The sequence below is a fragment of the Rhinatrema bivittatum genome, chromosome 6 (genome assembly GCF_901001135.1).
Source record: "Rhinatrema bivittatum chromosome 6, aRhiBiv1.1, whole genome shotgun sequence".
NCBI classification, from domain to species: domain Eukaryota; kingdom Metazoa; phylum Chordata; class Amphibia; order Gymnophiona; family Rhinatrematidae; genus Rhinatrema; species Rhinatrema bivittatum.
The window spans coordinates 35,998,383-36,024,301 of NC_042620.1; the positions used below are offsets into that span (position 1 = coordinate 35,998,383).

The window sequence follows — 25,919 nt, forward strand, 5'->3', positions numbered from 1 at the left end:
ATGTGTGTTCTCCTACTATAGAAAGGGAAGATGAACGCTAATGACATAGTTGGGGGGGGGGGGGGGGGGGGGGGGGAGCAGCAGGAGAGACAGATGAACCATTTTCACAATGTCCAATTATGGGATGACTGTAGGAGTCCAAGTCTATGAATTCACTTCAGTTGTTTTTGTCTGGAGAATCTCGAGGTCAACATGATCAAGAGTGAAGCGGAGGAAATTACCGTTATTACAAAAGATAGTCAATAATGCATAAAAGCTAAATTATGTATTTTTTTTAGAAATGATTGGTGGGTTTGCAGAGGCTGAGCGGCTGCATTCCCCAGTTACAGTAATCTAGGTCACAGCACTGGGACAGCAGCAGGCCGTCCAAAGCTCCACCCTCAAATTAAACCATACTCTGGATTTTAATTGTCTCACTGCCCTGCGCTCTACTGTAGCTTGCATGTAGGAACATATAGAAACATAGAAACATAGAAACATAGAAATGACGGCAGAAGAAGACCAAATGGCCCATCCAGTCTGCCCAGCAAGCTTCCCTCATTTCTTCTCCCATACTTATCTGTTTCTCTTAGCTCTTGGTTCTAATTCCCTTCCACCCCCGCCATTAATGTAGAGAGCGGTGGAGGAGCTGCATCCAAGTGAAATATCTAGCTTGATTAGTTAGAGGTAGTAGGAGTAGTAACCGCCGCAATAAGCAAGCTACACCCATGCTTATTTGTTTTTACCCAGATTATGTTATACAGCCCTTATTGGTTGTTTATCTTCTCCCCTGCTGTTGAAGCAGAGAGCTATGCTGGATATGCATCGAAAGTGAAGTATCAGGCACATTTGGTTTGGGGTAGTAACCGCCGTGACAAGCCAGCTACTCCCCGCTTTGTGAGTGTGAATCCTTTTTTCTTCTCCCCTGCCGTTGAAGTTATGCTGGATATGCGTGAAGTATCAGTTTTTCTTTTCCCCTGCCGTTGAAGCAGAGAGCTATGCTGGAAATTCGTGATGTATCAGTCTTTCTCCGATGCCGTTGAAGTAGAGAGCCATGCTGGATATGCGTCGAGAGTGAAGTATCAGGTACATTTGGTTTGGGGTAGTAACCGCCGTAACAAGCCAGCTACTCCCCGCTTTGTGAGTGCGAACCCTTTTTTCTTCTCCCCTGCCGTTTAAGCAGAGAGCTCTGCTGGATGTGTGAAGTAACAGTTTTTCTTTTCCCCTGCTGTTGAAGCAGAGAACTATGCTGGATATGCATTGAAAGTGAAGTATAAGAATGGAGTGATCAAGCTAGTTGAAAGGCATCAGGAATAGAGGAAGGTGGAGGTAGTAATCTGGATATTTGGTTTGGGGTAGTAACCGCCGTAACAAGCCAGCTACTCCCGTCATTGTGAGTGCAAATCCTTTTTTCCACATTTCCTCATGCTGTTGAATCTTAGAGTGATGTTGGAGTCACAGTAACCATGTGTATGTTTATTGACTAAGGGTATTGTCTCCAGGCAGTAGCCATATGCTGCAGGATCCTTACGTGTGCTGCATTGCTATTCAGAAACTGAGATACAAGGTGCAGAGGCGGGCTGGTGGCGGTGTCTCAATCACAGCAGCCGGATCCCTGCATCGGAGATGGGCATCTGTTGATTGTATAAATACCTACGAGGTCAGTGTGGAAAACAAAAGAGCCTTGTGTCTGCAGGTGTTCGTCACAGGAAGCAATAAATTGATTTGAAAGTCTCCTGAGAGGACAGTACGCCCCGCCCTGATATGTCCGCATGTAACGTAGGAACACTGGCATCCAGCATGGGATGTGGCTCTCCAGGACCCTCCGCGTGGCTCTACCCCAGCACATCACTGACCAACATCAACAAAAAAAAAAGCACAGACTAAAACGAAACTGGACTTTAAGAGCATAAAATTAGTGAAAGAAAACCAAGAAAGTAATTAGAGCTGTCTTTAGAAGGCTGAAGGATGCCTGATTTTAGAACGTAAGGCATGCCATACTGGGTCACATCAAGGGTCCATCAAGCCCAGTATCCTGTTTCCAACAGTGGCCAATCCAAGTCACAAGTACCTGCTACCTGGCAGGATCCCAAAAGGTTGCCAGATTCCATGCTACTTATCCCAGGGAGAAGCAATGGATTTTCCCAAGTCCCCCTTAACAATGGTTTCTGGCCTGTCAATGTTACCCCAGTGCCTTCTTAGAAGCTGGATGCAGTCACACCAGAGGTGTACCTAGACTATTTGGCACCAGGGGTTCCTTCCCTCTCCCCCTTAATATATAATTTTAAAATTTCCTAAACCTTGATAAAATATTTCAGAACAGCAGACACATCAAATAACACCCCAAAATTAAAACTAATAATGATTTTAAAAATCTCCCGCTCTCCATATCTGTCATACTAAGATTGTTGTATACTGGGGGCACGCATACACACACACACACACACACACAATATGCTCCCACTCTCATACACACACATATATGCTTCGTGAGAGACAGAGGGCGCATGTGTGTGTGTGAGAGACACACACACACACACACACACATACACACTTTCTCTTTACCTCTCTCACACACAGACATGCTTCCTCCATCTCTCTCTCTCTCACACACACACACACACACACACACACATGCTTCCTCTCTCTCTCTCTCTCACAAGCACACATGCAGACAAAAACTGAACTGGAAACCACAAGCCAGATACTGTATGCAGTGCACAATGGAAAAGCAGAAAATCGCTAATTCTGAAAACAATACAATCAAGAAATATACATCAATCAGAATAGTAAAACCATACTAAAATATATATATATTTCATAACAGCAGACACATCAAATAACACCCAAAAATTAAAATGAATAAGGATTTAAAAAGTCTCCTGCTCTCCATATCTGTCATCCTAAGATTGTTGTAGACTGGAGGCATGCATGCACACACACACACATACACACACAAAATATGCTCCTCTTTCTCATACACACATATACACACACTTTCTCTGTACCTCTCTCACACGCAAACATGTTTCTTCCAACTTTCTCTCATACACACACACACACATCCATGCTTCCTCTCTCTCTCTCTCTCACACACACACATGCAGACAAAAACTGAACTGGAAACCACAAACCAGATTCTGTATGCAGTACAACAATGGAAAAGCAGAAAATCACTATTTCCTAAAACATTACAACCAGGAAATATAAATCAATCAGAATAGTAAAACCATAAATTTCAAAACAGCTGATGAATAGAATAATATTCAATAATTAGAAGTTCTTGTACAAATTTTTTAAAATTTCCTAAACACCGATAAAATATTTCAAAATAGCAGACACCAAATAACACCCAGTAATTAAAACTAATAAGGATTTTAAAAATCCCCCACTCTCCATACCTCTCACCCTGAGATTGTTCTGAACTGGGGGTACACACACACACACACACACACACACACACAGAGATACAAACAAAATATGCTTCCTCTGTCTCTCACACATATACATGCTTGGTGAGAGACAGAGGGAGCTTGAGTGTGTAAGTGTGAAAGAGACACACATATGTTTCCTCCATCTCTCTCTCACACATACACGCATCCTCTTTATCTCTCACAGAGGATTCCTGTCTCACCCACGCACACACACACAAAGACCCTCATACACACATACTCCCAAAACACCCTCACACACACACACCCACCCTCACACACACACACACTCACCCTCATACACACACAAAGACCCTCATACACACATACCCCCAAAACACCCTCACACACACACCCTCATACACACACACACCCTTCTTACACACTTACACACCCACCCTCATACACACACACACTCATCCTCATATACTTCATCCATCACTTCATATATGCCGACGACGTACAGATTCTTATCCCTATTAATGATTCCCTCTCTAATGCTCTGAAAACCTGGGAATCAGCCCTGGCTGAAATAAAAAAGCTTCTCACAGAAAACCTCTTAGCTATAAACACCACCAAAACTGAACTCATCATCATCACGCCACACAATAACACCCCCTCCAACACATCTTACCATTCTACTTCAGTTCTGCCCCTACTACAGCAAGTCCGCAGTCTTGGCGTCATTATTGACAACCATTTCACTTTAAAGAAATTCATCTCAGCTACAATAAAAAATGGTTTTTTCAAACTTCACACACTAAAAAGAATTAAACCTCTTCTACATCCACAAGATTTCCGGACGGTATTGCAAGCTACCATACTACCAAAAATTGACTACTGTAACGCAATTCTCTTAGGTCTCCCTAAAAACTCAATTCAACCTTTACAGATGTTACAGAATGCAGCAGCTCGATTAATCACCAATACCCATCTCCATGATCACATAACACCTGCTCTCATGTTCTTGCATTGGCTCCCAGTAGCTTCTAGAATTACCTTTAAAGTCCTCTCCCTCATACATAAATCGATCTATAACCAAGAGATGCAATGGTTCTCAGAGCAGTTTGTGTTCCATTCTTCTAAGAGACCCATAAGACATATCCATCAAGCTAAATTGGCAGCCCCCCCAACAAAAAACATCAAACACGTGACCACAAGAGACCGTGCGATTTCCATTGCGGGAATCAACTTATGGAACAAGATGCCCACTGACCTACGTCTGGAACCCTGCCATAAGAAATTCAAACAGGGACTCAAAACGTGGTTATTTGAACTAGCATTCACACAATGATTTCCATTTAACTGAAATGCCATTCAAGTTGCTACCCTCTCTCCCCATGCTCCGTCTCCCACCCTACCCTCTTTCCCTCCTCTATCTCCTCCTTCACCTTACCCGCCCACCCATCCTTCCCCCTCCACCCATCCATCCCCACCCTCCCATCCCCATCATGATATTAATTAGCTTGAAATAACAGAAATGTCTTCGGTGCAATATAGAAATTGTACCCACTCTCAGAACCGGTATTGTTTTAGATACTATTTAGTTTTTGTGTTGGTTTGTAAAGGTTTAATAGTTACATCAATATTTTAATTGTATGTTATACATTATTGGATGGTCCACAGTCTGTACAGTCTGTTATCCATCATAACTGTTATATGGAATTTATTTTATTTAATACCTATTAATAATGTCAATGTAAAGCTTGTTGCTAAGTTATTGTTAAATGTAAACCGCGGTGATGTATTTCTTTACGTACTGCGGTATATAAAAACCCTTAAATAAATAAATAAATAAATAAATAAATACACAGACACACACCCTTCTTACACACTTACACACCCACCCTCATACACACACACACACCTTCATACACACACACACTCATCCTCATACACACACAAAGACCCTCCTACACACATACCCCCAAAACACCATCACACACACACACACAAACACCCTCATACACACCCCCACCCTTCTTATACACACCCACACACACACACCCCAAATACACTGGCATTTACTCTCACAGGGCCAGTCTCAACCTTCTTCAGCCGTTAAAGGCACCGCAGGGCCTCTTCTTCTGCCGCCAGCTCCCGAAGCGCCGGCGACGTTGTGCCTGTTCTTTGCCGCCGCACCGGTTCCAGGAAATGCTGGCGGTGCCACTGGCCTCTGCCACTGCATCTCCTGGCTTTTGCTAGTGGAGTTTCCCCCGCCATGTCAGTGTTCTGTGCCGCCGCAGGACCTTCCTGCCTGTGGCAATAGCACCCCCTCCCCCTGTTTCCACTCGGGACTGACCGCCCCCCCTCGCCCTCCCCCTTAGCATGCCTTCGAGTCATAGCACCGCTGATCACCTTGTAACTGCCGTTCCATGCACCTGGGTCTCCTTTGGATCAGGACAGCCATGGTTACAGGGCAACGTGACACACCACATTCTTACTCGCTCCTGACCTCAGATCACACATTGACCAGGCATAACTGATGGCATATTCAGCCCATCTTAGATGAAGAAGATACTGTACTAGACACTTCAAGCTCCTTACAGCCTGCTCAAGGCAGCAACCTGCGGAAAATCGTGACCAGGCCGAACAGCGAAACACGTTGTTAGACTGGATTTAGAGTCTGGAGACGGAAAGCTGGGGGAAGAATAATCCTCATCCACGCCAGAGGGTATATGACAGTTTATGCATTGCCCCTTGATGTTCAGTAGTTCAGCATATGTAATGCGTTAATATAGTCGTTAGTAAAGGTCATAGGGCACTACATGGCACTCTGGGATGTGTGTAACCTAGTCTGTCTGGGCTGGGCCTAGTTACACCTAAATAACCAGCACATAACCATCTAGAACATGACACACACCCCCAAAAACGTTAATATTTTTTTTTTAATCTTTGAGGGAAGCAACATTTTTCTGCCACTCTTTTTTATTTAAAACATTTATATTCCACTAATCCACAATTCTCAGTGGACAACAATGCACATACATTATAAAACAGCACATACATTTAAACAACAGAAACAGACTTATCAAACCCAAAGTAAAGACAACCAGAACATTAAAACAAAACATAACAAGATTAACAAACATCATAAAATATGCAGAATACATAGTTCCATCTGCGCTCTGAAATCTGACTGTGTCCATCCAAGGAACAAAATAAGCATCAGGCAGAAAGTTCAAGAGTGAAAAAATGAGCTTGAGAAGCACTCTGAATCGAAGCAGACAGGTTTCCGCTCTGATCTCATCGGGTAAATTACTCCATAAAACAGGACCAGCTATACTAAAACTACAGTCTCCGGACTCGACTGAACGAGTATGCTTGAGGGATGGGCCTTCTAGCAGAGTTTTGGATGATGAACAGAGAGCATGTTGGACGATGTTGTCGTATGGCTGGAGCAAGGTTGCAAAGTGCCTTAAAAATCAGAGTGAGAATTTTAAATCTCACCCGCCACATGACAAGCAGCCAGTGTGGCTCGTAATGATCGAGCGGCTACATTTTGAACCAGTCGTAAGGGTCTCAGATACGAATGCGGAAGACCTAAAAACAGCGCACTGCGACAGTCAAGAGACGAGAGGATCAATGACTAAGTCATAGTACGAAAGTTTAAAGAGCAGAAATGTCTTTAAGGAGCGTTAGAAGGCGCAGTTTAAAGTAAGAAGCTTGGCCTACAGCGCTCATAGGTGGGCGCAATGATAAGAGATGAATCCAACCAAAAACCCCAAGTCACAAGCATGTTGCCTGGTAGAAATGGAGTGGCCATCGAAGGAAAAACTTAAAAGAGCACTGGCCAGTACTACCCGAGATAAATACAATTTCACTTTTACTGACATTTGAAGCCAGCTTGTAACTGAACAACCAGTTTCTGATCTTGCTCAAGGCCACTCCTTTCTACTTGTGCAGCTTGGATGACCCGAGCCATTGCTCAGGCCTACGCATGGGATGGATGTTGAGAGGAACTGGAAGAATTGAAAGGACAGCAACCCTTTCCTTAAGCTAAGCACTAGGGATGTGCAGCCGGGGGAGGGAGGGGGTTCATTTAGTTTGATTTTTACTTTTTTTCTGGTTCATTTTTGTTTTAGTGCACATTACATCAAGTTAGTGCACGCTAAAAATGAAACAAAAGAAACGAATGCACATCCCTAAACACCTGTACTGTTGAAGACAGCAACAGCACAACATAAAAACGAATGCCTTTTTTTTTGGGGGGGGGGGGGGGGGCCCTGACAGTTTCTTCTTATTCCTTTAGGCTTCCAGCTCAGTCAGAACTGGCCTGTATTGGGCTAAAGGTGCCACACTACTTAATTTTCAACTACCCGGGGACTTTTCCTAGGTTTGTCCCCTCCCAACTTAGCCCAGCCATTGCAGTGACAGTTGTTGGCCTACGGTCAAAGATCATGGCACCCTCTGGAACCCGACGGGCATGAGCTCGGAGTCCAGCCAGTAGACGTCACCAATGCACAACGACTGGGACTCCCTACCCAAGGCCTGTGACCACCGCCAGCCCAGAGAGGAGCGGCCAGTTTCGGGAACAGAACCCGAGTCTTCCTCACACTGCCACGGGGCTGGCTCGGATCATTGCATTTTCAAAGATTTTGTTTAAATGGACAACATGGGAGAGCCATTTTGTTTACTGGTGATGAACTAAAGCAGCAGACTGGGCTGTGCCCCCTTGCTGGGTCCACCCTGGTTTTTGTCAGGGTTCCATAAGGATTATTTACTGGGGGGGGGATTTGAAAGCCTGACATTCTGCTGGGTATCTGAGTCACCGCAAGCAAAGGGTTGCCCAAGGAGGGTAACAAATGAAGTGGGTTGGAACTCAAGACGGCCGATGACTTCTTTTAACTAAATTAACTATGTAATTATGCAGGGCTTTGCTCCAGTGCAAAACTTGCTCCAGCTCAGCACTGGCATTTCTCCCACTGAAAATTCTGGACTATTTCCACTGATAACTCTGGAGATCTTCTTGGCCCCCCCCCCAGGCAAAACCGGAAAGTAATAACATTACAAAAAAATTTTTTTTTTTTTATAAATTTCCCTCTCCAGTTTCTGGCCGCACTTCCTGGTTTTTAAAATCTTTCTAGCCAAAAACATTATATTTCATATGTTTTCTTTTTTTACACATTTTGGAATTAATGATGGGCGCCTGTTCTTAAGGACACGACCTTTAAAAAAAAAAAGTTCTCGGATCCTGCTTAGCTGTACGTGTGGACGAGATGCCTCGGGGGAGTGCGAGCACGGCTTCTAATGACGGCTATTAGAGCGTACCCCGAAATTACTTCGATCCGAACCCGGGAGCAGAAAGAAGGATCTCTCCCAAACCAAATGCTTGTTTAGCTTGGGGAAAGACTGAAAAATTCTGGAGAACAGGGAATGCTTTGTTTCGCCAACTCCAGCCGCTGGCCGCCTTACTGCTTTGACTATAATCCTACGTAAATATTCCCATGACCCTCTCTTTACTGACGGCTCATTACTGCTGCAGCTTTACAGTTTGCAGGAGGCAACAGAAGTAGAAATCAAAATGCTACTTTAAAGAGTTGATGCTGAAGCAAGATGCGGCACATCAACAACAAGAGAGCAGACCAGCTCTCATGCCCTGGGTCGCGCTGAAGACTTAGGGGCTGATGTAATAAGACCCACGGCGAAACAGGCGGGTGTTGTGAGCATGTGTCGCGCGGCCGAAGCTGGCACCTCCGCGGGATGTAAAAAAAAAAAAAAAAAATCACGCAAATGATTTGCACGCACAAATCCGCGCAGTTATGAAGAAACGCGCATACAGACACGCGGTAAGGCGCTATGTAAGAAGCGGCTGCATCCGCGCTGATAATCCGCACATAAAATCAAATTTGGCGAGCGACCGGGTCTCCCTTTTTTAGCAAAATTATGACCCGGGAATAGGAATGCATATATTTCTAATAACTAAAGGATACAATCAGAAATCTCCATAATAATAACAGCAAAGCTCCACGGACGTAGAACGATACCACACCAGTGCAAGCAATGGAATAAAACAGCCCCCGAGTCGGAACTGTCACTTAACTCTTACCCTGACAGCGGTGCTAAAAAATCCGCAATAAAAAATCCGCAGTAGCATTTCTAACTTCTAGTGCGGCGCCCTGCATTGCCCGTGAATAGATAATCGCCTCCTTTGCATGCCATTAGCATGTACTCGTGCAGAAAAAAAACACAGATCAGTAAGCACAAAACCTTTGTTACATACCCGCATAGGGCTTTGCGCGGGAAAATGGGTGCACAAACATGAGTAGAGCTGCATACAAACTTGTGGCACCTTCAGCGCATCTTATTATATCGGCCCCTTAGAAATCTCTGGGATCATGCAGTAAAATGCTGTTGCTTTATACAACAGACATGGCTATATCCCCACTAAAGCAGGTATCTCTCGTCCTGTTTATTTTTTAGATATAGGGGATTGCTATGCAGCTCAAAGAGGGGCAGACTGAGGAGTGAGGTTTGGAAATACTTTTTCACGATAAGGGTGGTGGATGCCCGAAATAGGTAAAATATCTGTCTGCCCAATTTATTCCCTGTTACAATGACGTGAACGACAGTCGATCTCTGGCTTTCCTTTCTCTTCTTCGCAACTAAGGATCCTCTGTGCTTATCCCAAGCTTTTGTGAAGTCTGTCTTGGCCGTTCCATGCATCCACCACCCTTTCTGTGAACAAATATTATCCAACGTTACTCCTAAGTCCTACTTCCTTTGAGCCTCATATCAGGATCTCTTGTTCTTGAACTGTCTTCCCATTAAACTTCTTTGATTCTTGTGCATTATTTATAGCTTTGAGATGTCCAAGTATCTGTATCATAATCCTCCTCTCTTTCCTCTCCTCTGCCATTAATATATATATTCAGATCCACCAGCATCATTTCACAAGACTTTTGGTACAGTCTCTGCACCGTTTTGGAAGCTCTCCTCCAGACTTAAACGTCTACTTTGTCTACAAATCCTTTTAGAGGTACGGCCTCCAGACCTGGACACAGTACTCCAGAGGAAGTCTCACTGCTGACTTGTACAGAGGCATTATCATCCACTTCCTTTTATCCTCTAGTTTCAGCCTGGCAGTGGTGCTAGAGAAAGCACGGGATAAGCCCAGAGGATCCTCAGCTGAAAGGAAGTGAAGGTAAAACTGAAGAGCAAATGGGGAGGGGGTCTACGGAATTGCAACAGGAAAAGAAATTGGGTGTATGAGTCGGGGCTTACAGGTCTCACCTAATATCGCATTCTCTGTTCCTATTTGCACTTCTCCTCGCCCGCTATAGATGTGAACGGGAAGTTGTATCCCAGCAGCAACGCCCAGCAGACACAACTGCTACAAATAGCACCGATGTCAATGAGTTGTTAGCTGTAATACGATGGGCATGGCCAACCCAGCTTCACTGAAGTCCCACTCTGCTGTGGTTTTCTCAGCAAGGCCAATTAACAAGCTGTGCCAATTATCTTCAAGTGCAGCAGCTTTGATGCATTTCCAGATGAATGAGCTCCGTAAAGCAAGGGTGAGGGAACAGCATGCAGACAACCACGGCTGCTAGCAAGTCCTACGGAAAATCTTGCGTGCAGCTGTGAAACGGTGTGTCCAAGCCAAACATTCTGTGGCAGTATCCTTGGCGAGAACGGGGAAGCTGGAGAAAGCAGAGCGATACGTATAAAGAAATAAAAAGATTGCCAAAGGTGCCACAAACGTGTAACTGGTGATGGATAACTACACAAGCGACGCTGTAGCATTAGTGCTATACAGAAATGCTAAAAGACAGCACAGAGAGTCAATTATACAGTCGAAGCAAGTTGAAGTAACAAGTTTGGGATCTCATTAAGTAGCCGGGAATATGAGAATATTTCATGATGCGAGACTGGGTGTAAACTCAGACGGAACAACGTATGCATGTATGGGGAGTAGTAACGGATGCGAGGAGGAGCATCCCAGCGCAGGTGGCTAGACAAAAGTTGTATCAGGATTCAAGGCATGATGCAAGCATAGAGGATCCCTACCAATGGAAAAGTAAAGGCCAAGCAGGAGATGACATAGGATTTAGGATACTGAAGAAGGCAGCCAATGGGCATGGCCTAGATGGACCGGGTATTCTCTGTTTCTTGCTCCTCAGTAAGCCTGGGACATAAAGCGGATAGCAGAGTGGTTGGAATAAAGGTTTTAAATATCAACTGCTTACAAGTGAGGTAACCATAAGTGAGTGAGGCTGGATCATCACTTTGAAGACTGCATTACTATGCAGCCAAGGGTCAGGTAGATTAAATATTTCCCTCCCTCCCTATGGACACAAAATGGAGCATACCCTTTAGTACTGGGCTTCCCAAACCTGTCCGGGGACCCTCAGCCAGTCAGGCATTCAGGATATTCACCGTGACTATGCATGAGATAAAAAGTGCAAACCCTGGAAACCCAGTATATGCAAATTCACCTCATGCATCGTGATGGCGGATATCCTGAACGCCTACCTGGCTGTGGGTCCCCAGGACAACTTTGGGAGCCCTCCTCTAGTACATCGGAACATAAACAGATCTGCATAACTTTACATGGTGCAAACGTTATTACACCCAAGTTTTTGGACTTTCAGTAACACAGTCTCCACCCACCTGAAATGCTCATACTTCTAAGCAGCTGAAAACCCACAGTGCACGCACAGAGCCAAGTCAGAAGAGTAACTGTGTATTAGGCGTGCTTAAGTCCCGCCTAAGCTTTAGAAAACGTACTCTGGCAATCTAAAGACCGCCTGATTCCCTAAGATGCCAATATTCATATCTGGCTAGCTTTACCCGGATAGCCTTAGGCCAGCCTTTTATTTCGATCTGACTTCCCAACATAACTTCAGCCGGACAGTGCTCAGTATCAGCTCTGTCCGTGCACCATGAAATATCTCCAGCCCTGCCTTTTCTCATGCAGGTAAATGTTATGTAGGCACTTATTTGCAAGACAAAACGTGCCCTCTCTGCAGAGGAGAGGAGGTATTTTAACCAGAAAAGATGTATCCAGCTAACTCCCACAGTTAGCTGGACAAATCTTTTGAATATTGTCCTGGAAGGCCTTTGTCCCATTCTGTGTGTCTGCGAGAACAAAAGCTTAGTGACTCAGACCCTTCTTGGTTAGGAAAGGGGGTTGTGCAAAAGTTATTTGGACAAGGGGAGTTGCACACTTGCTGCTGTGGCATGTTGCAGACAGGGCAGTGAATGGTATGCCTTTCCAACGAGTCTGCCGCACTGTACGCTTAGCGCTACGTACCCCACAGCAGCACCTGAACCTACGGGCAAGTCTGTACATGATGCCGGGAGCTCACACGTACACAAAAGACAAAAGCACACGGTGTTACAACTCGTTTAACCGCTCGTTCAAAATATTTTCAGTCGTGCAAGTCTTCAAGGTGGGAAGTTATCAAAGTCACGTGCACAAGCAGACAGAGATTTACCTGGATATAACCAACCGTCTGAACTCTGACCCTCTGCGGCGTGCACAGCTTTCAACCACATCAAGAGGATGGAGAAGTCACCACAGGAAAAGGGGGGTGCAAACTTCTGCGGGTGCTTTCTACCCACAGCAAAGTTCGAAGTGAAGTAGAGATGGCATTTGTGCGCACATGCATGCATCCATATAAAATTGTGCGCACGTGTACGCGCCTACAGCCTATTTTATACCATGCGTGTGTATGCTATAAGATGGACGCGTCCCTTGGCGTGAGCTGGCATACGCGCATACATGTACGCCCGTGCGGCTGTTTTAATAGTTACCATCCCTGAAGTGAAGGCGCATGCGTGCTCTCTCTTTAAAACCGAGCACAAACTCCAGGAGTACAAAGTGCTCGCAGACTTGAAATCTGCCCCCAGATGTGTTCTGAAATGTTACTTTGATGGCAGACGTCTCATTCGGCATTAAGCGGGCCTGGATTTAGGCATCAGCAACTGCCTCTGGCACCGAATTCCGACAGGCGCTGGAGCGTTGCCTGTTGCCGTGCCTCTCTGCGGGCCTGCCTCCCACTCGCTTAGCTAATGCAGTGGCAGCCTGATCCTGCAGCAGCAGCAACGTAAACAAATTAATTCAGTGCAGGGCCTGCAGCTGCCCGCCTCCTGCTCCAGGCCCTGCCCCTCCTCCTCCTCCCACACAGGCTTCCTGCATCCTGTTACTATGGAAACGAGTGAGCGGGGCAGGGCCTGGAGCAGGCAGCAGGCGGCTGCAGGCCCTGCACTGGATTTCTTCTTTTAAGTTGCTGCCGCAGGATCGGGACTCTGCTGCTGCTTTAGGGAAATAGCTGGGAGTGGTCCGTCCCCCCCGCCTCCATCTTGGGGAGGGAGGGGGGGCACCCACCACCTCTCACTGCCCCCCGGAACTGTCTATGGGCACCAGACGTGCAAATCCAGCCCTGGCATTAAAGCAAGGCAAGAAGGATGTTAGCTTAGGTGCGCATCGGATGTGTCAAGGGGCATCGGTTTTGCCACAGGAAAAATATCGTAGAGAGACATTAAATAGGACCCCTAAAGCTCACACAAATGGGGTGAGCAATGATGCCAGCTGTCTAGGCACCTTGAAGACTGGCACTAGTGCTCACAAGTATCAAACATTTGTTAATTCAACCCCTTTTTGTGTCTCTTACCATGTGTCCAATATTTCCCATCTCATAAAAGTTCTATTACTGTAATATACTTTACTACGGCATATTTTTACTAAGTTGATATGAACTCTGGCAACATCAAATTAACTGGGTACGTTTTTAATACTTGTCCCACCCACCTTGAATTGTGCTATGGGTGCAGGTTAGAAATCCTTTTAAATAAATAAAAATAAATCCTCTCTTCCACTGGGCCGCAGCCTGGGGCTATCGGAGTATGCGTATTATGTTATTAGAAGCTGCTTTTAGGGATGGGTGCTGCTCTCATGAACGCACAGGAGCCATCACTGCGTTGACGTTGTTCCTAAACCGGTCTGCAATGCCTTGAACCAGTCTCAGAGAAGGGAAAGAGGAATCTAAATCAGCAGCACCTACCTCCTTGGAGCACCAGGCACACTGGGGGTGGATTAGCAGGCACTCTTCACAGGAAGTGGCACTTCCACTGGTGCAAGGATTGAGACCTTCAACAAAAGTAAGAGGGGATTGGCACCTTGCCCATGGAACAGAGTGAAAAATACACCTTGCTGCCAAAAATGCTTCGGGACTACTGTTTCTGACAGATTCGGTGGTGGTGGTGGTGGTGGGGGGGAGGGGGGGGGATTTCGTGATCATTCGTTTACAAGATTTCCCGGCTTCTGTATCGTACCAGCTCCTGAATAACCACTGGAAATCATCAGCGATACATTCTAAATGGTTTTCCCCCAGACTTCTGAAAATAATGTACCGTGACATGATAAGTTAAAGCGTTTTCCTCTCCTTTCATTGCACTTTTATACAATACCCCAGGGCAGCGCTGAATGAATCACCAAAAAACGAGATGCCCTGTACTAGAAGGAAGTTGTAATTCAAGTACAGCACGAAACCACCACTTCTGCAACTAGTCAAGTAAACTTCTAATTATTGTTTACATTTTCACTTATTGTACAATTAAGTTATCTTGCTTCATTTATTTTATTTATTTATTTAGAAACTTTTATATACCGGTATTAGTGGGGACATCATACCGGTTCACATATTAACAAAAGATTTAGAAGTACATTTCAACAGGGGAGGCGAACTGGGCAGGGGGTTAACCTAGAGCAGTAGGGAGAATAGATAAACAACAAGAAATCAACAAGAGGTCATAACAAGAAGACAACAATGTACATTGTGATTAGATTCCTTAATATAAGGAAAACTATTGCACAACTAAAGAAAAGCTGGCATGGGAATCCTGTATTGCCATTACTAGGCGCACAGAGATTGCAATAAAAGTCCCCTGAGATTATCTGTCAAAATTCTTCATCCAACAGCCCCGACTAAATGAAACAGCAGTTGGTGGCAATCTTTTAATACCTTTGTTTGGGATATGACATTTAAAAAAAAAATGTCATGGCATTTCTACTCCCTCCACCCCTTTCTCCTCTCAATAAAATGTTCATACCTGGGGACAGCCCCCTGGCTTGGTGACAGCACTCTGAGAGATGCAAGAGCCCTAAAACTGACAAAAGTTCCCTCTAGGACCAGGGTGGGTGAACCTGTGACCTCACGCAACCCCAGCAGCTCTTGCCGGGTGCCAAGGAGACAGGTCAAGGAGGTTTTTCCTGGTAAGCTTTCAAACCCCTGGGTCCTTAAAACTGCCCAAATTCAGCTCTACCCCCTTTTTAACTTCTCAAGAATGTGAGCGATTGCAGGCTTGACGCATTCTTGAGATGTGAAGGGAAGACAAAGGGCTCGATTCACCATTAAAGGCTGTTCTCCTATTCCGTGCCCCTTGGAAAAGACTTTGCAGAATCAGGCCCGAAAGAGCAAGTCACTTGTTATCTCCCTGCTAATCGACTACTTGAGTTCCTTCTTCCCAGGTTACTTTTTGACGGGGAGGGCCTAAAAGCACCAGAGCCGGATTATTATTTACAACTTTGGGAAAGCAGTTTGCAGGCGGAGGCACTCGATCGCTGGCCACTGAGCGTTTCTGAGCCGGATAAAGCGCAGTCTCCGCTCCTGGCACTGATCTTGCCTGGCGAGGGGTGGGAAGGATAGGGTTCCGGCAAAAAATAACCTCGCATCACACCACCTCTGAGGTTTATAATTGCATCACTGCTAATTCCATTTCAACCCCATCCCCTCAAAAAAAAAAACCAACCCAAAACACCCAGGCCAAAGTTTAGGAACTTTCCACTGCAGGGCAAGTTCTATTTTTTTTTTGTTAGGCGCTTAAATGTATTTGATGCATTAATAAGCTTTTTTTTTTTTTCACGTGCTCTCCGATTCCTGCCCGGGCCTAAGAGCTCCGCTTACCTCTGACATGGGGCGGGCAACAGGAAAGTACAATGCAAGCCGCGAGGTAAGAGGAGATGCTCCTGCCTTGGGGCATGGTGGCAGTCCCTGGGTGTAATCGGACCCCCCCTCCGCTGCTCCTCCGACGACGACTTTCTGAGTTCTGCCCTCCTTGCCCGCTGGTGGTTGCTGTTGTTGTTTTCTTCTGCTCCTGGCGGCGGCGGATCGAGGCAGCAGGTCTGAGGCTCTCTCTCTCACCCAGCCGGCTCCGCGCCGATCAGCCGCGGGAAAGTCATAGCGCCCCGGCGGGGGTCAGCCGGCGGAGCCCCCGCATGCAGGCAAGAGGAGGAGGAGGAGGAGGCGGCGGGGTCCGGGAACTCCGAAAGGATCGCCAGGACCGGGCAGCCGCAGCTGCTCTGCCCGCACTCCCCGAGCAAGACTCAGCGGCGCAGCCCGGCAGCGAGGCCGATCCCCTCCCGCTCCATCCCGGGCTCTCTCTCTCTCTCTCTTCCCCGCTCCTCGGCTGCCCGAGTTTTTCCGGCTCCGATGGAACTTTGCTTCCCTCCCCGCCACCGAGGTCTCTGCGCTGGAAGTTTGTTTGTGCAGAAGGAGCGGGGTCTGAATCTGAACTCTCCGCCCAGCCCGACCAATCCGGGCACCGGCAGCGTTAACTCCTTCCGCGCCGAGCAGGCGAGGGAAGCCACGATCAGCCGTGCTAGTAATAAGCCATTACTCACTCTCTCTCTCTCTCTCTCTCTCTCTCTCCGTCCCACGGTGCTTCTCTCGTTCATCCTCTCTCTCTCTCTCTGACCTTTCTTTCTTTCTTTCTTTCTTTGGACCTAGCTCACACCCTTATCATTGGTAGCTCTAGTCGCAAAAGGTGACTTCTTACACGTTGTGGCCCTCTTGAACTCTCTCCCCGAATCCCCGAGGATTACCTCCTGCGCAAAAAGTTTTAAGGGACTATATTAAAAAAGTCCAACATCCATTTGAACAGTCTATTTTCAGTTGCCATGTCATAAATATGCTAAAAGATGATATTCTTGCTTTTATGTCTTCATGTAACCACGTTTAAGCATTATGCATGTTCTTACTTGTGTAAATCTCCTTGAATCTTCTGGCTAGGCGGTATAGCAATCTTTTTAAATAAATAAATGCATAGGACAGGTTATATAAAGGAGTGTTTATGGATTTGAATATTATCTCTTTGAATCACTGAAGTGCCTGCCATCTACCCTGTGAGTACTTTTCACTCTGGGTCTCCATGACATATGTAACCCCTACTTCAGGGAGTTGCTGAACTTTGCTGGGGCCTCAATAAAACTCGGGGGGCCAAGTCGCACTTGAACCAGTCCTTTTGCCCCAGGGGGTGGGTTCTTGTCTAATGGGCAGAAAGGCTGTTCTTTCAAGGCCCAAGGTGGAATCTCTCCCCAGTAAGTTACTGTCAGCTCTTGGGTGTAGGTGGACTGAATGGAACAAGCAGGACGCTTTAGTTGGGTGTTCCAAAGTAAAATTTACCGTGATGTGTTCAGAGTCATCAGAGTGCATAAATAAAGATGATTCCAAGTTACACTCTGTGTCCAGACTGGTCCCTCTCCACAACTTTGTTCTCCCTCTCTCTGGAGCTGTCCCTCAGTACTGGTTCCTGAGCTTTGCTTACCCTCCGTGGTGGGCCAGGATTCCCTAAAGGTGGGCGGATCCCATTCCCCGGACAGTACCTGAGATCCCAGTCACTGTCCTGTGTCCCAGTCACTGTCCTGTGGGGGGTCTCCAAATGTCACGACGCCTTTCTCCAGCTCCCTTCTCCAAAACTGCTGTAGTAGTAGACCTCTCTGTAGAAAAGATCTCAATCTGGAAAGCCAGTTCTTAAATCTTCCCAGCCTTAGGGTAAGGAAGGCTGGCTTAAGAACTTCCTTCCCAAAACCAAGGTAGAAAAAGGTAAAGACTTTGAAAAAAAATGCTCTGCACACTTCAAGCCACTGTACTTCCTCTTGAACTGGGCAACAGGAGTTGTAGGACCCTACCCAAAACTCTCCAAACTACAACTCAGGAATACCACACTGCAGGGCAGGGACTCCTCCTCCCTTGTCCACCCAGCAGCTCACCACTCAGCAAGCCTCAAGGGAAGGTGCTGCATTGAATAATAGTGGATTCCTAGAGGGTCTCTGCACTTAGAAACATATATATGTGTGTGTGTGTGTGTGGGGGGGGGGGTTCCTAGTTGTTCTCCCCCTTAATGGCTTGACCCCAGGTTGTCTTTGGTTGGGAGCAAATAGGGTACACAAATGTATATTAATTAAAAAAGGTTGGATTCCCCCAGTTCTAAGTCAGCTGCTAGACGTTGGCTGAGGCAAAACGCCGGCCTGCCCCCATCCTCCGGGGAGGGGGAGATGCCTGCTGCAGCTGAGGCAATCCACAGGAAGGGACCGGCTTGCATCCAGAGTCACCAGTCCCACTTCAAGCCTCTGCCTGACCAACCCAGCCCCTAGAGCCAATCCTTATCCCAAAGTCATAGATCTGAGTTGCCAACTTCCCTTACCTACATTGTTCTAGCGTGGCAGAGACTGTTCCCCTTGGAGACATGCTGCAGATATGGGGATTGCAGTACTGCTGGGGACCACTGAATGACATATAGTGTAATGCTGATCAATGGGTTCTGTTATTTCTATTGAGAGGGTTTTGTTATAGACGTCCCCTTAAGGAGTTTGAAGAGAGATAGTGGGTGGGGGAGTAGCCTTGGAAAGGTCAATCTGGTGAGATGTACGAACAGCACAGTACACCTTGGTGAGGATTTGATGTATTTAGAGTGAGGAAAGTCTCAAAGATGTACTGTGTTATCTCACCCTAGTTTGATGGTACTCTGTTATAGAGTCCATCAAGCTAGGGTGAGAGAACATAGTCGAAATTTCATGTTTTTGAGACTTTCCTCATGCCAAATGTCGTCAAATCTTCACCAAGATGTAGTGTGCTGTTCGTATGGCTCATTCTACATGTGAAACTGGCTCCTAAAACCCTAAACCACCACTAACACCTCACCTCGACCTATTAGGTGGCCCTCCTATAGAGAGATAAATATTTAACTACTATGAGGGCCTTGTATGTAGGCTCTTTTTTGCTCTCTTTTTGCTCACCACACCCTTTTTCCTTATCACGGGCATTACTAACACTTTTTGATAATTCATGGGGTCAGTTTGTGATGTTCACTGTTGCCTCTTCTCTTTGTGAGTGTCTTTTCTTTTTCTTTAAAACTCTCTGTTGGTCTAGCTAGACTTTCTGGTGGCTGAGATGTCAGTGTACACTCATATTTGTCCTTATTTGAGTAATTTAAGTGTGATGCACTGGTGTTAGGGTGCACTTGTTCTTTGGCCTCTCACTGAGTCTGGGGGTTGATGATAGGGGGTGCTGTTTGTGTTCGCTGCTTATATCTATTTCTAAAATTTATATCCCGCCTATCTAAAACACTATACAATACAATATAACACACATAATATAACATACATAATAAAATGATAAAAATATCACATATAATATAATGATTCAATAAAAACAAAACATTAAAAACAACATGAAAATCCACAGAAGAAGGTCAGATTGGAAGTCTCTATTGAATCTGAACTAGATTTTTATATTTGGCTTTTTACACCACTTCAAAGCAGATTACATTTAGATACTGTAGATGTTTCCCAATCCCCAGAGGGCTTGTAATCTAAGGTTGTACTTGAAGTAATAGAGGGTAATGTGACTTGCCCAGCATCACAAGGAGCAACATTGGGACTTGAGCCCTCACTGCCTGGTACATAAGCCAACTGCTCTAACCACTAGGCTACTCTTCCATGTCTAAAGGGAAAAAATTCCTCTTCCCTACAAGGGCAGTCCTCACTGCAAAGATTAATTCTACAAATTATTGTCACTGCGTGCTGCAGGCTGGCAGCCTTTAGGAAGAGAACCAACGTCATCAATTCTTTTGCATCTTCATAAAGTTCATTATATGGGGAAACTGACTGCGCTTAGACACAACGCAGTTGAGAAGTCTGAAAATATCTGGAAGCCTTAGTTGCTTTGGTCGATTTCATTTTCGCATCTGTGAGCTCCTTCAGAACCATATGGACTCACTGTGGGAATGGGGAAGTTGAGGGGGGAGGGATATTGTGCACATACCTTTGTTGATGTTTCATTTATATGTATGTGCAATGATGTTTGAGTATGGCTTTCAAGAATGTATACATTTAAAAAAAAATGTCCAGGCAACAAAGGTAGAAAAAAGCATTTTATTTTCAGTTTAGTGAATGGAATATGCCAACTGTGGGAATGTGCATCTGTGATATTTTGTATAGTAATACAGAAGGAAATACATTTCTATTTCTCCAGTGTTGCACTACATACAGAGTCTGACTTCTTGGAAGTTTCCATTATTATTCTTGCCTTCATGTTTCTATTTCTAATTTGTGGTCACTTCTTTTGTATTTGTTGAGGATCTCTCAATGTGTGACACAGGTCAGATATTTTGCTAGTGTGTAGCAATCCTGCTTGTTTTGTTTTTTTTCCCATAGGATGTGTATTGTGTTTTAGGGCCTGTTGTCTTTTCATAGGTAAGGTTGACGCTGTTTGAGTGTGAGCTAGTGCTGGTTTGGTATGGTAGATTTGCTATATAGGCTGTGAGTGACTTTTTCTGCAGAGTCTTATGCTGCATCACAGAGTGCCTGGTAGTGGAAGGACTGAAGTGATACCAAAATTTGAATGAGCTGAAAGGGGAACCTCTTAGTTCTGCTTTGCACCTATTGTTGGAGGGGTTTCTGTGGAATGGCACAACACGTGAGTGGTCAAGGCTTCTCTCAGTGCTTCAGTCTTCAACAATTCACATAGCCTTTCATAACCACAAACATTTAACACTCTTACTTTCCAGGGGCTGCCTTGTCTCTCTGCTTACGGATATTGTCTTCCTTTCAGGTTCCTGGTCCTCTCTTCTGCTCCCTCTGAGCCTACATTATATTCTGCTCTGGGAGCCACCTGGTACCCAGAATGCTCTGTGTTAAGGTGGACTGGCACCTGACAGCTGGGACCCGGTCCTTTACAGAGGTCTGAGGGCTTTTTCATGTATGCTCCTTCACAGTGGATGCAATCCATTAACTGCTATTAATCAAGTTTACTTAGAGAATAGTCACTGCTATTAATTGCATCAGTAGCTTGGGATCTTCTTGGTGTTTGGGTACTTGCTAGGTACTTATGGCCTGGATTGCCCACTGTTGGAAACAGGATGCTGGGCTTGATGGACCCTTGGTCTGACCCAGTATGGCAACTTCTTATGTTCTTATGTTCTATGTTTACTGTACTAGAGGGGTTCCCTCTCATCCTGTACAGCCCGCAGACTTCATTTAGTGTTGTCTGGCCTAATTTGGGGGTGGAGTGGGGTGTGGACAGTGTGATGCCACAAACAGTGCCTAGGGGTGGTTAAAAACCTACATTTGCCACTGGGAGAGGGAAAGGGTTGGGGCAAATCAATAGGGATCAGGGGTTGGGGGGTAAGAAAGATCCCTCAAGATGCTGCCGATGAATGAAGCCAGTATTTTCCCCTGAGTTGGGGGTGGGGTGGGGGGGGGGGGGGGTGTGCACCAACTTCAGTTTTCCTACAGGGCACTGGTTAGCCTAGAGCCGGCCCTGCCCATGGCAAACACATCAAATGACAAAATTAGTTTTAATTTACACTTTTGACTGGAAAGTTTGGGTTGGCGACTGAGAAGAAGAAAGTCAAATCAGTCACCACATGTCCCAAAAGGTGACGGCAGGGTTTGTTTGTTTGGTTTTTTTGGGGGGGGGGGGGGGGGGGGGTTTGAGCATGACACGCACTGACAGACTCAACCGTTTGGCAAAGAGAGCTAAATGACTTAAGGAAGCACAGCCGATCTGTAGGACAGATTTAGAAAAAGATGGGAGAAGATAGGAGGAACAGGGTTGTTTTGGTTCAGAGGGCGAGTGCCTCCATATCAGGGTGAGTTAAGAGCTTTCAGAGCTGGATTTTCCGCTCAGGAGTCCCCGGAGCTCTCCAGATTCCTGATTCATTGCTATCTTTTATGCAGGTTACGTCATAACCAAAGCTGTTGAGAATTACTGTAATTTATGGATATTTTGAAAGAGGCATTCACAATTAAGTTGCTTATGTAATCTACTAACTTTTTTTTTTTTTTTTGCATTTCGTGTCTCTGGGAAATATTCTTAGTACATCTGGCCCATCATAGTAACATTTGGACCATCCCGTCTGCCCAGCTGCCTACTCTAGTCTAGCTAAGGATGTCTCCAGCTATCAGCTGTACAAGCTTGACTGCCTGCAGTAAATGACTCCTTTTTTGGTCCCTAGCTGGGAATGGTAGACAAATCGGCCTGCTGAGCATGCTGGGAAATGTGCCACCTCTCCCTTGATTCTGCCTCAGAATGGACCAAAAGCACTGCCCCTGCTGCCCGCTGGATGAGCTTATCCCATCTTCCTGGGAGCTTGATGCCTGCCGCTCCTGAGCAAGTCAGCTTGGCCATCTCCCTCCCTTGGCCTCCACCAATCCAGGGAGATAAGCATCCAAGTTTCCATACTTAGTCCAGCACCCACGACCTTCCCTACCCCCTTCTCTCTCCCCACCCCTACTCCTCATTTATTTTATATGATCACTTCCCCCTTCCCCTGCTCTCACTACCAAAAAGGTGTTGGAAGACTTACAGCAGAGGGTCATCCTCCAGCCCAGACAGCAAAGGGTTAATATTCCCCTGCTGTGCCGCCTGACCCCATATGGGAAGGGGGGGGGGATGGGGGGACGGACGGACTGCAAGGGCATCTAGATAGGATGTAACCTGCACGAGTAAGTTGAGTCTTCATTTTCCTCCCTGCCTTTTGTGCTGGTCTGACCAGCACAATCACCTGTACAGAACCATGCAGCCGAGTATATAGGAGGGAGTTTTCAAAAGGATTTCACCCACCTAAATGGGCTTTTGAAAATTGCTGCTTTATGCATGTTACTCCTTTGAATGTTCACTTCCTAGAGCTGAATTTTTAAAAGGTTCCTTGCATGCAAATGGGCTTATGAAAATTGCTACCATACAGGATAGTTTTACACGCGTCACTCCGTAACGCTTGGTATTGTTTTCCGTCCCAGTTTCTCACGTAAAGAATCCTTGCGTGCTGCCACGGAGCAGTTCTGAGTCTTTTCTGTTTCACGGTAAGTGTTTTCCCCTGGAGGGGTGTGGGGTCCCCGCCACACATGCATGCCCGGTTCTGACCCTTAACAAACAAATCGGGCCAGAGCTGGGGCCAGAGAAGGAAGAAAAACTTCCTTCAAAAAGTTCTAACAAAATCTTTGGAATGCGCTCAGCATTAAAAAAAAACCCTAAACTAGAATGCAGTCCAAATAATTACACATTTACACATTCTTTTTCAATCAAATATCAGTGGATGCAAAACAAATATATTCAGAATTAATCATGGTTTACAGTGAGGGTCGCAAAACAAAATCATCATTTGGGTTTCATGAAGCAACTTTCATCTCAGCAGGGATCCTCGGGCTTCATTTATTTGCATTTCCAAGGCAAGCAAGGGCAACAGCACGGCAGGAACAGATGGCCAGCAAGTTCTCGTTTTTCTTTCAAAATTGGGGTGCTGTTGTTATTTTCTCTTCCAAACACTATGAGAATGCTTTTTCCATTTAGAGATGGAGTTGTTTGGGGGTTGGGTGTTTTTTTGGTGCTCCAGCTCAATCAGAATTAAGCAGCTATTACTGGCATCAGTAGCATGGGATCTTCTTAGTGTTTGGGTACTTGCCAAATTCTTGTGGCCTGGTTTGGCCTCTGTTGGAAACTGGATGCTGGCCCTTGGTCTGACTCAGCATGGCAATTTCTTATGTTCTAGTTGAAGAACCAATGAAAAAATGGTTGTCACCACGCTCCAATCTGAGGCAAAACGTCACCAGTATGAGCACACCTGGGCCCCTTCTGACAGTAATCCACCCATGGAAACCATACAAGTCAGGAGGTGTCCTGGTCCTGCAAATATAGTCATCCATGTCAAATCCTGTTGCAGGGAACACTAGGCACCCATGATCCCCTTCCACCAGATCATTGAACCATGGGAACACTACCATTAAGGGGGTTATTTTCCAAGCCACGTTATGGGCTTTTTGCATGCGAAAAGACCCATAACACATTGCTGGCTTTGCAATTTGTGAAGCCATATTGCACAGTTTTAACACAGCAAATAACTACACCTTTTTCAATTGCGTTAACCTGTGCGACATGGCTTTATTGCACTTTGCAATGTTTTTGCATAAAGCGTTTTTAGTCTGGAGAGAGAGAGAGAGAGAACCTATCTATAAGGCTCTCATAGTAGTTAGTTATTTATACCTCATAGGAGGCCACCTAGTAACTCGAGGTAAGGTTTAGGTAGTAGTGTAGGGATTAGGGGCCACTTTGACATTCAGAGTGAGACGTATGAGCAGAACAGTACACTCTTGTGAAGATTTGATGTCCTTCGGAGTGAGGAAACTCACCCAAAGATGAGATTTGTGCAATGTTCTCTCAACCTAGCTTGATGGACTCTCTACCTGGCTAACACCAAACCCTAGAAAATAACAAAAGTTAAGACATATCTCCTAAAACAAAAAGAAACATGAGTTAATGGAAATATTACATTAATTGTCAAAAGAAGTATAAAGAACACTGTATTTTTATATTTTATGATACGCAAATCAACCTAATATAACCTTAAACCTGTGCTTGCTTGAATTATATGACTTCAAGGTACAGTAGGTTGGGAAACCAAATTCAGAGTCCACCAGTACTTGCTGTTCACAAAGAACTTTATTGTAGTTTCATAGAGCGGCAATCTCTGAGGTAACAGAATCATTTAGCGGTCCCCAACACGGACATTTCGAAAAATGCATCGGGAAAAAAATGCATCTATAGAAAAAAATTATAAAGTAAGCCATCAGAGAGTGGACAAAAGTCATCAAAGACACTTCTCCTAATTTGTGTGCCTTATATTATATGACAACATACATCTATAAAGACTTCATAACTGTGTGAGAACATTTGGATAGTTTATATCACACGTTGTTTAAATCATAGGTCAGTCCATTTTTTTCTTATTTTGTGCAAATAAAATAGTTCAAACTATGACAACGTCTCATAATAGACGCATGACCTCATGAAAGACAAATTCTGTAAAATTATCTTAATGAGAGAGTAATCTATTATCAGTGCGTTATTCTCACACAGGAATCCAGTACCAAACCCTGCACAGGCTGTGATTCGATGTGAACAGTAGGCAGCTGCACCAGGGGTACTTTTTCTTTCAAACATCAGACCACTCCTCACTCTTGAAACATTCAAATTTATCACTCATGTTCTCAGGTTGTGGTGCCAGACTCAATTGGGAACCAAGTCAAAAGGAGAGCAAGAAAAAGAAGTAAGTGAAAGTAAGAGACTCGGCTAACGGTTTTATTTATTTATTTAAAAAAATTAATTTTATTCCTCCCATAACAGAAAATTGTGCTCGGCAGGTTACAATAAAACATTAATAATTTAAACATCAAAAATTAAACAAGTAGCATAAAAACATAATTAAACAACCATCTCATCCAGCTGA

At 45.2% G+C, this 25,919-nt stretch overlaps 1 protein-coding gene across 3 annotated transcripts in view; it reads right to left on the bottom strand.

Annotated features, from left to right (window-relative positions):
• The window catches only part of ITGB5 (integrin subunit beta 5), a 171,825-nt gene extending 154,922 nt beyond the window's left edge, over positions 1-16,903 (bottom strand). The window contains exons 1-2 of one of the 3 annotated variants that reach the window (XM_029605250.1): positions 16,322-16,903; positions 14,420-14,505 (exon numbers count right to left, since the gene is read on the bottom strand). In XM_029605250.1, coding sequence (XP_029461110.1) covers positions 14,420-14,505; positions 16,322-16,397 — 162 coding nt within the window. In that variant the 5' untranslated portion in view covers positions 16,398-16,903. The remainder of the gene's footprint in view (positions 1-14,419; positions 14,506-16,321) is intronic. The other 2 variants (XM_029605248.1, XM_029605249.1) reach the window with 2 other exon arrangements.
• Positions 16,904-25,919: the final 9,016 nt, after the last annotated feature.